At 37.0% G+C, this 13,170-nt stretch overlaps 1 protein-coding gene across 1 annotated transcript in view; it reads right to left on the bottom strand.

Moving 5' to 3' along the window:
- The window catches only part of cabcoco1 (ciliary associated calcium binding coiled-coil 1), a 45,272-nt gene that overhangs the window by 6,105 nt on the left and 25,997 nt on the right, over window positions 1-13,170 (bottom strand). The window contains exons 7-8 of the mRNA XM_079801325.1: window positions 6,164-6,277; window positions 1,687-1,833 (exon numbers count right to left, since the gene is read on the bottom strand). Of these exons, the coding sequence (XP_079657451.1) occupies window positions 1,687-1,833; window positions 6,164-6,277 (261 nt within the window). The remainder of the gene's footprint in view (window positions 1-1,686; window positions 1,834-6,163; window positions 6,278-13,170) is intronic.

Consider the following 13,170-nt stretch of genomic DNA (forward strand, 5'->3'; position numbering starts at 1 on the left):
CACACACGCACACACACACACACACACACACACACACACATACATATATACATATTATTGTATAGATTATTATGATATTGTATTCCACTATACAGTAATAATAATCACTTTTGAGAATGATGGGTATTACAAAATAAATAAATAAACCCCCATGAATAAAATACAAAGAAAATATTACAGAAATGAGAAAACATAGCAGTCCTAAAAATAGGCTTGATTGTTTTAATACTAAATTCTATTTATTTTTCCTTTTTGATCTTGTGATGTAAAGTCACTGACATCCATTGACTCGCTGTTAAACAATCTATTGTACTTGTGCATATTTGTACGCAATGTTCCAGCTTTGAATGAAAACACACAACACATTTTGTGCAGTCAAGTTCCCCGTACAGCACAAAGGCATATTGAAAGCCTCTGGTCCACATCTGGAATGGTAATGTTATTGGTAAGGAAGTCATTCTCAGTAATTCCAGCATTTGTAATTTTCAGTGTTTTCGACCATATTAGGTATGATGAGATCCACAGAGTCATGGCATTCCTGGGAACTTTTGAAACAAGAATAATATCCAAGGGAGAAAAAAAGCAAAACGGAAAAGAATAAATATGGATGTAGCAAACACTTCAAACTGAACGTGGATGGCTGTGATATTAAGCACGCTTCACAGTGACTTCATACGCTCCCCTGAGCCATACTGGTTACAATTAGAATAGAAGGGAAAAAAAAAAACAAGGCAATAGAATCAATTGAAGCAGCAAGATTTTTACCAATCAAGTTGCATGAGGTTATATTTAGCAAAGTGATATATGTAATTGACCTTCGTCTGACATTAAAAGGAGAGGAAAAGCCCAGGAGAATTGATGGAAATAGCGGCGTCTCTACAGCGTATCACTCAGATGTAAAATGCACACACAAGCCACTACAAATGGGCTCTCAAATTACAGAGCGTTTGCCATTTGAAATAAAGGCTTGTCACACAGACGACAAAGGTCTTCATGGAACATGGCAGGAGAATTGAATGACCCCCATAATCATTAATCCCATCAAAGTGAAAAATGATTTATGTCTTTCTAGCCCCTTCTGTTCGGGTCTTGACGGCACGGCCCACGGCAACCTCTGCCGTCTCAAACCTCCAAAACATTTGGCGTGTAAAAACTTGTGATAGAGATGACACAATTTAGCAATCTCCCTGGTTGTTTTGTGCAATCCGCGGCAGTCACGGTAATTCGATTCCACCTTAAGTCTAGCGTAAAATTAATCACGATATCTGCCAGCAGCTGTCTAATGTACTTTACGTTATGCAGAGAATACCAATGATATTAAGCAAGAGAGCGTTATTCAGGTTTTAATTTTGGATTCTTTTTTTCTTGGCATAATCACGCCGTGGGTGGAGGTTTGTGGGAGAATATGAGTGGAACCGTGATATTTTCAGAAATGCTGTTCTGATACACAGTCTGTTATTCATTATTTGCCTTTTAAGATGTTTTATTAATGCTATCTGTGATATTCCTGCCCTCAAGCCATGAATGTAATTCTTGTGGAAACTGACTCATGCGAATGAAAAACGCTTTCTCTCTCTCTCTCTCTCTCTCTCTCTGTTGGTAGTAATCAGTATGTTATTTCTTATAAACAGGCTGCCATTATAGAACGCTACTGGGAAGGCTTGTTGTTTGCTCACGGATGTATACCTGCAGTTTTGCTAACATCTCCTGGGTCATTTCCCCCAACACCTCTTGAACATCTTCCACACTGAAGCCCACGTGATTCTCGGGACTTTCTTCCAGCTCAGCTTTTCCAGCTTCTTCTATGTTCTCCTCGTGAGATTCCTCCGCGCCCTAGGGTCATTTAAAGAAATAGTTCACCCATAAATTAAAATTCTGTCATTATTTATTCACCTTCATTTCATTCCAAACACAAGATATTTCATCTGTGGAAAGAAAAACAGATTTTATAAGGCACATTTATATATCATACAAATAATTGCGATTAACGATTTTTATATCGTTTTGTTCATGTCACTTACAAAAGCCTAATGTAAGCCCAATACGTTCTTTTTTTTTACTTGAAATAGTATATAATATAATAATAAAAATTATAGTGCTGTCCAATCGATTAATCGCATCTAACATAAAAGTTTGTTTATATATGTGTATATATATTATTATATTTATAAATTATATACAGTATATATATAATTTATATGTGTGTGTGATATATATATATATATATGTATGTATATATATATATATATATATATATATATATATATATATATATATATATATATATATATATATATATATATATATATATATATATATATATATATATATATATATATATATATATGATATATATTGCCGTTAATCTATTCTCAAAGTTGGGTTGGGAGTTGGGTCTATACTACGCAAGCTATGATGACTTTCACCGTGATATTTTAGCGTGGATGTATACCTAGCCAAATTACACTGTAGGGGGCGAGAGAACGAGTCTTCGAACCTGTGTGTATGCCTACTAGTGTTGGCAAAAATATCGATATTCGATATGTATTGATACTGAAATATCTGAAACGATACGATACTCATTTTCTACAGTATCGATATCAGCCGCGCTCTCCTCTCCTCTCCGACCGACAGCGAGTTGACACGCACCGCCTCCTCTCACTCAGTCCGGTTAACCCTCTGAAAATGGCGAACGCGTGTTCTGCGGGATTTTTCCTCAAGACTGCGTTAGTATTGGTGTGACCGGTCTGAATTTCGCGCGGGGTTGCACATAACGTTAATTCTACTAATTCCTGCAGATTTCGTGCTCGCATCTGAAGCACACACACACATACTGTAATAAAGCCGCCTCTGACATACAAGTGCAAAAATAAGCTCCTTTTTCCAGTTTATTAATGGTCAAATACACTCAAAAATGTCTCAATGCCCCTCTTGGTGAGTTTTAACGTAAACATAGTCATAACCAGCTCACAGGAACAGTGAGATCCATGCGTGCATCAGGTCTTAAAGGGACAGAAGTTATTTATTATTCAAACTACAAAAAGACAAACGATCATTTACGAGCACACATATTCTGAATGCCTTCGGCAGAATTCAAATGAGCCATTTTAATCTAGATTAATCTAGATTCATTCCAAGATTACAGTGAGATTAATCTAGATTAAAAAAAATAATCTATGCCCACCACTAATATATATATATATATATATATATATATATATATATATATATATATATATATATATATATATATATATATATATATATATATATATATATATATATATATATATATATATATATATATATACACATACACACACACACACACACACACACACACATACATATATATATATATATATATATATATATATATATATATATATATATATATATATATATATATACATACACACACACACACCGATCAGGCATAACATGAATATCCTAATCCTATCCTAATATTGTGTTGGTCCCCCTTTTGCTGCCAAAACAGCGCTGACCTGTCGAGGCATGGACTCCACTAGACCCCTAATGGTGTGCAGTGGTATCTGGCACCAAGATGTTAGCAGGAAATCCTTTAAGTCCTGTAAGTTGCGAGGTTGGGCCTCCATGAATCGGACTTGTTTGTTCAGCACATCCCGACGAATGCTCTATTGGATTGAGATCTGGGGAATTTGGAGGCCAAGTGAACACCTCAAAATCGTCGTTGTGCTCCTCAAACCATTCCGGAATCATTTTTGCTTTATGGCAGGGCGCATTATCCTGCTGAAAGAGGGCACAGCCACCAGGGAATACCGTTTCCGGTATACATGGTCTGCAACAATGCATGATCTGCAACAGGGAATACCGGTGTACATGGTCTGCAACAATGTTTAGGTTGGTGGTACGTGTCAAAGTAAAATCCACATGGATGGCATGACCAAAGGTTTTCCAGCAGAACATTGCCCAAAGCATCACACTGCATACGCCGGCTTGCCTTCTTCCCATAGTGCATCCTGGTGCCATGTGTTCCCCAGGTAAGCGACGCACACGCACCTGGCCATCCACGTGATGTAAAAGAAAACCAGGCCACCTTTTTCCATTGCTCCGTGGTCCAGTTCTGATGCTCATATGCCTACTGTTGGTGCTTTTGCCAGTGGACAGGGGTCCACTGTTCCTTCCTTGGACCATTTTTGATAGATACTGACCATTGCAGACCGTGAACACCCCACAAGAGCTGCAGTTTTGGAGATGCTAAGTCGTCTAACATCACAATTTGGCCCTTGTCAAACTCACTAAAAATCCAAACGCTTGCCCATTTGTCCAGCTTCTAACACATCAACTTTGAGGACAAAATGTTCACTTGCTGCCTAATATATCCCACTAGCAGGTGCAGTGATGAAGAGATAATCAGTGTTATTAACTTCACCTGTCATAATGTTATGCCTGATCGGTGTATTATATAAACACAAACTTTTAGTTTAGATTGCGATTAATCGATTTGACAATAAAATAGGCCCAATATACTTTACTTTTGATATACTTTATTTCTGTGTCATATGTCAAATGTCATATTCTGTGTCAAATGTCATATTCAAAATAATTATCAAAATAAAATATTAAATTGATAATATAATATAATTTATATAATATAATATATTATAATATAATATAATATAATTTACTGCAGTCTGATTAAACCTGTAAACCTGCATTTTGTTTGAAGGATAACCGTGTTTATTTATATTATTTGATGAAATTTAAACTACACAATTATTGCTATATCAAATAATTGCGTTTAGATCGAATAACCACAATCAAATGGTAAATCAATAATCGCAACAGGCCTATACATAGTGTAATCATTGCATGGAAAAGAGCAGCGTAAAGATTCTCAAAATTCGACTTTTATGTCGCCATAAAAAACAACATATAGATATAGAACGACATAAATATAAAATGAAAGTTTTGGCTGAATTATCCTTTTAAACACATTCTTCACATCTGGCTTTCTGCAGGTAAATGGTGATGGTGAAATGAGTACAATAAAAATCCAAATAGGTAAAAAACCTTATTTTAAAATATATGGCATAGAATGATTCATTAAATGCTAAGCCTATTAGTTATTGATTTATTTTTCTTAGCTTTTAATGTAACATTGCAGCAAAGAACTAATGAGGAAATTTATTGAGCATGTGGGAAGGCAGAACTGAAGTATCTTGTGTGGGAAATCATAAAAACATAAGTAGAAGCACAGCACCTACATGTGGCCACTTTCTGTACCGCACACACTAATATGGCACACTGTGCATTCTGCGGTTGAGTTTCCCACGGCACCTTTTGACCAATATGTTTTAAGGGATATGGATTTTAAATTATAATTTTTTAGAGATTGCACACACAAAGTGCAACTTCTAGCTTAAAATTTTCTAAAATATGCAAACAATTTACTCCAGCAATCTGACCATATGTCCAATAAATACAGGATATATTCAACAAGATAAGATGTTGGATGGAATTAAATTTTAATAACAGTAATTGATTGAATCTTGAAAAGTGGCCATTACATATTAGGGGTTGATAAGAATGATGTCAAAGGAAAGCTGGGCAACTACAGAAATGTATGTTGACATAAATTCCCACAACTTTTATGATATTACTCATTTTCATGACTTCTTACCAGTCCTGGAAATCCCTGACATTTCAAGATTTTCCATGACTGTGGGAAAGTCGAATAGATACATCTCTTTAAAGGCAAACGTAATTTTAATGGCATTTTTATATAGGCAGTATTTATTCTAGAGTAATTTTTCTGTAGCAAATAAATCATTAAAATACCGAAATAGTTCATTCACTGGGGGACTGAAAATAAATGTAAAGATAGAAATTGAGCTATGATGTAATCCTCCTGCTATAAAATACGATTCTCCCTGATCAGTACAGTCTATGTTCTCCAGCTGTACAGCGCAGTGTCTGTTAAGGAAAAAGGTTAGTCATACTTGGAAGCAGATTTGTGTTTCCTCTGAAAATGAGAAACATGTGAAACGCATCTTCACTGAAAGGGTAATTCCAAGCAAAGTCAGAACCACAAAAAGAATACAACATTTTACTGCGAGCCAAATACATTAGAGGAGTGCGTAATTACAGCAAGGACCAGGCGGGAAAGACAACATTTTACCTTCTCAGGCGTTTGGACACGTGGGGGAGCCACATAATGGAAGTACAGATCAGCGGGCATGCCCTCTTCCAGCGGGGCGGCAAAGTCAGCTGGGTTGATCGACTCAATGCATGTCTGAAACAAAAGATCCAACCTTTTAAAATCCATTCAAATCACATTGAGGATTATTTCTTGCAACTTTAAGTAAGGAGTTGTAGTCGACTTTATTGCAAAATAAAACCAACAGGGTAATAATCGATAGGGATGTAACAATATATCGTGTCACAATATATCTCAATACAAAACTACAACAATATGTATTGTGGTTCGTGACAATCTGTATTGTGTATAGTTCACCCAAAATGAAAATTACTGTGTGAGAACAATTCAAGTTTACAGAGTTTTAGTGTCACTACTACATCAAACTAGACTGGGTAAACCCAACCCGATGCCAACGATTTTGATTCCTGCAGCTCAGGCTGGAAACCTGTACATTTTTCAATCCTGCTTCCATTACAAATCTGCGGGGACCAATCACAAACTGGCTTATCCACCTGGCACGCTATTGGCGGGTTTAACTAGACTGGGTAAACCCAGCCCGATCTGCTGGCGATTTGATTTCGCCCTGCAGCTGTATGTCACCTGGATCGTTGGTCTGATTGGTTGAAGGACTATCCAATTGCGTACAGAGTCATTTGAACTATGCCCGTTGATCACGCCTCTTGTGCAGTAGAAAATACAGAGCAGACTGCCCAGACTAATGTTCAGTCTTAAAAGATTGAGCTTGGTCTGGTGATAGCCAGACAAACATCAAACTACTATATATAATGTATAATAATGCAATGGGGGAATATGTATGGGTCCTGATAATGCCAAGGGCCAATTAGCGTGAGAGCGCAATTCCAAAAAAGCGCGATGGGAGCGCAAAGTTCTGCACGTGATCTACTGACATCACGCAAATTAATGAACAGACACAGCCGGATCATTTCCATAATGACCAAAGCAATCTACCATTTAGCATCTGGTTTAAGACATGCTTTTTTGGGGCGGTAAATAATGGCGCAAACACCAGTAAATCTCCTTAGTAAATCACCTTGCATGACTCATTTAAATACTCTCCTTCCATACATTTTAGATAATTCCACCACTTTAAAGGCAAAGTATGGTACGGTAACATAATGCAAGATTTATGGACACACATTTTTGTAAGTTAAGTTATTTTTAAACAATTTAATGTTGCTAGAATTAGGAAAATTACTATTTACAGCTTTTACAAATAAATTAAATGAATTATAACTAAAAGAAAAGTAAATAAAATATTTTGATTACACAATGATACAAGATGGAAAAAATTATACAAGATGGAAACACTGACTAACTCGGAAAACAAGAAATCATGATTTTCAGCTATATAAAAATATTATATTGTTATGGCCTGTAACATCTTATGATCCATGACAATGAGTAACAAATTATTAAAATAATAAAAATAAAAAAAACTATTGGAAAAAGCTGGAAAAAAATAGATTTTTGACACAAAACGTACCTGCAATTATAGAATCACCCAGACAATAATGGTCTCCTTTTAAAAAACTTGCACTTTACTTTGAAATCTGTGAAACATTCACTATATTTGTTTTCATTGCATTCAATCTGCACATTATTGGAAGACAACATTGGGCAGGTTGTGGAATAACAATTATGTAGGCTAAGCAATTTTTTCCCCATTCAATGAATTGATTATTTTAAGAAGTAGTTGCAAGATTAATAAATGATCAAAATAATCATTAGTTTCCACCCTAAAGCAGTGTGTTCTGGTTGCAGTAAATAAATAAATGGGCATTAAATATACATTTTGAAATTATATTCAGATATTTCCTAATATTCACTATGATCCATAGCACTGTATGTCAGTCCAGTCATCCGGGTGACTAAGGACCCTTTCACACCTACCTTGTTTGGTCCGGATTTTCTGACTTTTCAGTTAGATCCGAATCAAAATTACAGGTGTGAAACCTCCACGGTCCGGACCAAACAGACGAAATTTGGTCAGACGAAAAGAGGTAGTCTCGGTCCGGATGCATCTGTTCATTCATTCTTTTCAAAGTTACCCAAAGCTGACGTCAGACGCACGTCCGTTTACAAACCAATCAATGTCAAGATGCAGCCCACATAGATGATGACGACAGGACGCAAGTATGTCATGTAAAGTTCTTAAGTGTGCTCGCATAAATGCAATGTAAAACCAAACCAAAACTAACCGAATGTATCAAAACATGAACTTCGGTTCGGACCTTGGTGCGGACTTTCACGTGTGAAAACGCCCTAAAACAAGCACTACTTTTAGTCTCTTGTATTGTAAGATTACATTGTTATATCTAGGTTACAATGTAATAGAATATAACTGAAAACATTATCTATATTTGTGTTTTACATTTTGAAGTAAACTTGAGGAAATTCTAAGGAGATTACGTCAGGACGTGTAAGTGTTTGAGACATTAAGTATTTTGTCTTTATGCACTTCCTGACTATTTGCCATGACAAGTTTAGAGCAATACTGCCTGAGTGATTGGATTAGCATCTATGCATTTGAATGACACTGTTATGCTGATTGAATTAGGACAGGTCACACCGTTATGTCTAAGGTGTGTCCTTTACCTACACAACATATGCATTCCTTTGTTTGAATGTCTCCTCCCCTGCTGTATAATCCCTCCCCCTGAAATGTAGATAAATTGCATTATTTTGTACTGTTAAGTTAGACTGTTTTCGGACGACCTGCAGGACAGAGAGTTCTCATTAAAAGAATAACTTCTGTTTGATCCCGAAGTCTCCTGGTCTTCATCTTCTGAGTTTCCTACACTTAAGAAGATAAAAGTTCACAACAGTATCATGCTCAGATTCACAAGGAGTTAGAGGACTTCAGTATCAATGTTTCTATAATATTGTTGCAGTACTAGACTGATTGTTTTGTACATACATGTAATACATTTTCTTTTGAGATATACAAGTAAAAAAATAGTTTAAACTCTAATCATTATTTGACTTATTTATTTGGCAAGTAGTCTTAATGAGTGGCATAATGTACAGTCGGCTTAATTTTGAGTGGTGTATCTGAAAAGCTTTAGGACTGCATTAACAACTCCGTTACATTTTCTTTTCATTTGGTTGGAACATTTTACTGTTCATTTGGCAGGAGGTCCTTCACCCAGAAACTAGTACACTAATAAAAACAAAGAGTCTTGTGGTTTGTGTACTGAACATAATTACAATTCCAAATTGAGGCAGGGGAGTAGAACAATGCTCTTTCATTACTGCATTGTTTCCTATTATTCCCAATGACATGATTCATGCGTGTTCCATCTCATGCAATAAACAAATTAACGTCAACAGTATCATATTAATAGGACTTAAAATAGAATGCCTGCTGCAATTCATTGTCCTGTTTTGCTGTTGTTTTATGCGTAAAACATCTTGATTCAATAAACTGGTTCCAAATTGAAGGGGGAAAAAAACAAGTAGGACTACATCAATATTCAAAATGTGCTTTGAAGTCCCTTTCAAAACAAATAAAAAAATGGTTCTGTTACACAGTGTTCTGTGCCATTGTATCAGTGACCTAGATTCGGTTTTTGATGTTCACTGTAAGATGCTCAACTGTAGCTATCATTATTTGTATGCTACAGCATAAAACACCATTCAGACAGTAAACAAATCTGAGCCTTGATGTTTAATGTAATCTCTTCCAGTGTTACAGATCTCAGATATAGATGTACTGTGCACACTGAAATGTTGATGTAATTGGAATAAAATGATTGGTTATATTCCTCTGGCTTCACATTTTGAAAGTGTACAGAGCGTGATCATTACGTGTTAATTATGGATGAGCAAATGAGACGGGAGGATGATTTTCCGCTCAAGCTGAAATTCAGAAAGAGAAACGACAACCTGTGTTATTGACCAACCATTGGCCCAATGATGGAATCCAAACTAATGGGCGATGGTATACTGCATATAGGTCTTTTATTTCCGCTTCTGTAAAGTTCACTTAATTTAAAGAGGACCTATTATGCTTGTTTACTTTTTCAAATTTGTTCAGTGTGTAATGTTGCTCTTTGAGCATGAAAAAGGTCAGTAAAGCACAAAGTCACTAGCCTGACAAGCCAGACCCACATCAAGATGTTGGGTCTGGGAACACACCATTGACAGGGCTCAATCCGAGGGGTGGGATAAACGGTTGTCTTTCAAATTCCCACTGCACGCAATAGGATAGCGCCACAACCAACCAGAGCAACAGGTTTAGCGGAGCTAGTTGATAGATTAAACTTTCGCCGTATCCGGTCGGCAAAACTCCGAACACATCGTCCTTTCTTAGGAATGACTTCAGTGCTGTTCTTTGTTCTTTTCTCAAAGAAAATCTTAAAGGGTTAGTTCACCCAAAAATGAATCACCCCAATGTTGTTCCACACCCGTAAGACCTCCGTTCATCCTCGGAACACAGTTTAAGATATTTTAGATTCAGTCCGAGGGCTTTCAGTCCTTTGAATGTAAGTCTAAGCACACTTTGCTGTCCACGTCCAGAAAGGTAATGAAAACATCATCAAAGTAGTCCATATGTGACATCATTTGGTTAGTTAGACTCTTTTGAAGCGTCGACAATACATTTTGGTCCAAAAATAACAAAAGACTTTATTAAGCATTGTCTTCTCTTCCTGTTTAGTTTGAATCCGCGGTCACGCGCCACAGTGACGCTGCTGACGTAAGACGCTGTGACGTGTTATCTGGTGCGATAGTAGGGGTGTGATAGCAGATACCAGATAACACGTCACAGCGTCTTACGTCAGCAGCGTCACTGTGGCGCATGAGCCTCGGATGTGTTCCGAGGATGAACGGAGGTCTTACGGGTGTGGAACAACATTGGGGTGAGTCATTAATGGAAGAAATTTCATTTTTGGGTGAACTAACCCTTTAACTCCAAGTTTTTCAGAGTCGCGGCCAAAGCCAATTCGAAAGACCGCTGTTCGCCAGCTTCTTTGTTTACAAGTAGCACGCTGAACCGTCACAACTCTGCCATCATTATGTTAAGCCCGCCCACCGACTCTATACATGATGTGATTGGCCTGACCAGAGTTAGATTTGCTGCCACTAGGGTGCGTCTAGATTTCTAGGCTACAAAGTAACTTCAAAGGGAGTTATTCTCTATATCAGTAAGCAAGCACTGTTTCTGAACTCCCTGAAACACCTTTTGTAAGTCTTGAATTTTCTTCCAGGATTGAAAATGTGACAATATTCCTAATTTAAATAATTCCCACCCAAGGCATAGGTAAAAAAAGGGGCAAGACCTGGCTGAGTTGCATTAGTAGTGTGTTGAAACTCACGGTTATGGTAAGGGCTGTGACATTTCCCAAACATGCTCCAAGTGGTTGACCAATCACAACACACTGTTCCAGCGGACCAATCAAAGCACATTTTAGAAGGAGGGGCTTTATAGATACAGAGATTAAGCAGAGCAGACAGATTAGGGAGAGACAGGGCAGAGGGACTAGGAGGAGAGGTGCTGCAATAATGTAAATAATGTAATGTTGATCAGCGAACGTACATTGAGCTCAAGCGTGCTTGCTTGATGCACAAGAACCAATAAGGTTAATTCTCGCATGTCAAGCAAGAACGGCTGAGCTTCTGTTTTCCATAATTGATTTTGTATATATTATGTTAGCTGATCGATGTTTATTTAAGAGTAAAAGCCTAAATTAATTCTGTTCATCATATAATGTGATCATGTCTCTTCAGAAGACGATTCAACAGCTCGATTCATATGGATTATGAACATTTTGAAGCATCTGAGTTTTGGGTAAATAGACTTTCAAAAAATATATAACTGCAAGCAGCGATGACGGGCCCAGGCCCCGGTGGCACCGCCACCTCGGTGGCTTCAGGGCAACTGTGCACAATGGGCAATATGCATTTAAACCAGGTTAATGTAAAAACACCATTTTAAAATCTTTTGAATTACATTATTTTAATCGGTTGCCATGGCAACACCATTTGAGATATCCAATATCTCACAATTTAGCTTCTTTAATATATTGTCATCATGTTGAAAAAGTTTGGTGTGAATCATATAAACCGCTAGGAGTAGTAGTTTAAAATTCAGAGCCTGATTTTTCAAAAAAATCTACAAAAAATATATGTACCGAGTTTGGTGACTGTATGTAAAACAAAAAAAAAGTGTTTTCTTGGTCACTTTCATTTAAACTTGCTCAAGTCAGGGTTAGACAGAAATAAAAAGGTCTCAGATTTAGTGCCTCCTGCTCCATTCATTCATATAGAAGTCTTAGTGAACTATCAGTGACTTGAGCCAGGGTGAAAGAAGAGAAAGTAGGGAGTGGGGTCTCATATATGGGCAAGGAGAAGTTTCAGTGTCCTATATGCTCTTTCTTTGAGATTTTCTCGCCAGATTAGTGGGTTTAATGTTTAAGTGTATGAATGCTGTCTTGTGAAAATTCTTATGTTCAGTTATCAGGAAATTCAACCTGTGAATTCCGCAATGGGGGATAACAGGATGGAGGAGACATGTATGGACATGAACAGTGGTCTAAAGAAATCATGAAGAAGTTACTCTAAATAGTCTACAAATTACCATTCTGAGCTACAGGTGGAATACACAGGTGGAAGAATTCAAAACTTTATATGGGAGCCGGTCTTAAATTATGCTATGTGAATATTACGGTGGCCCAGTAGTGCACAACACAACAAAATTTAAAAAGCATACATAAGTTCACAACACAACGAAATAAATCCACAACACAACGGAATGAAACCATAACACAACGAAATCAAGACACAACACAACGAAATCAAGTCACAACACAAAGCAAAATCCACAACACAACGAAATCAAGCCACAACACAAAGAAAAATCCACAACACAACGAAAAGTCCACAACACAACGAAATAAATCCACAACACAACGAAAAGTCCACAACACAACGAAATAAATCCACAACACAACGAAATCAAGCCACAA

This window comes from Gobio gobio (genome assembly GCF_949357685.1).
Source record: "Gobio gobio genome assembly, chromosome: 20".
NCBI lineage: Eukaryota > Metazoa > Chordata > Actinopteri > Cypriniformes > Gobionidae > Gobio > Gobio gobio.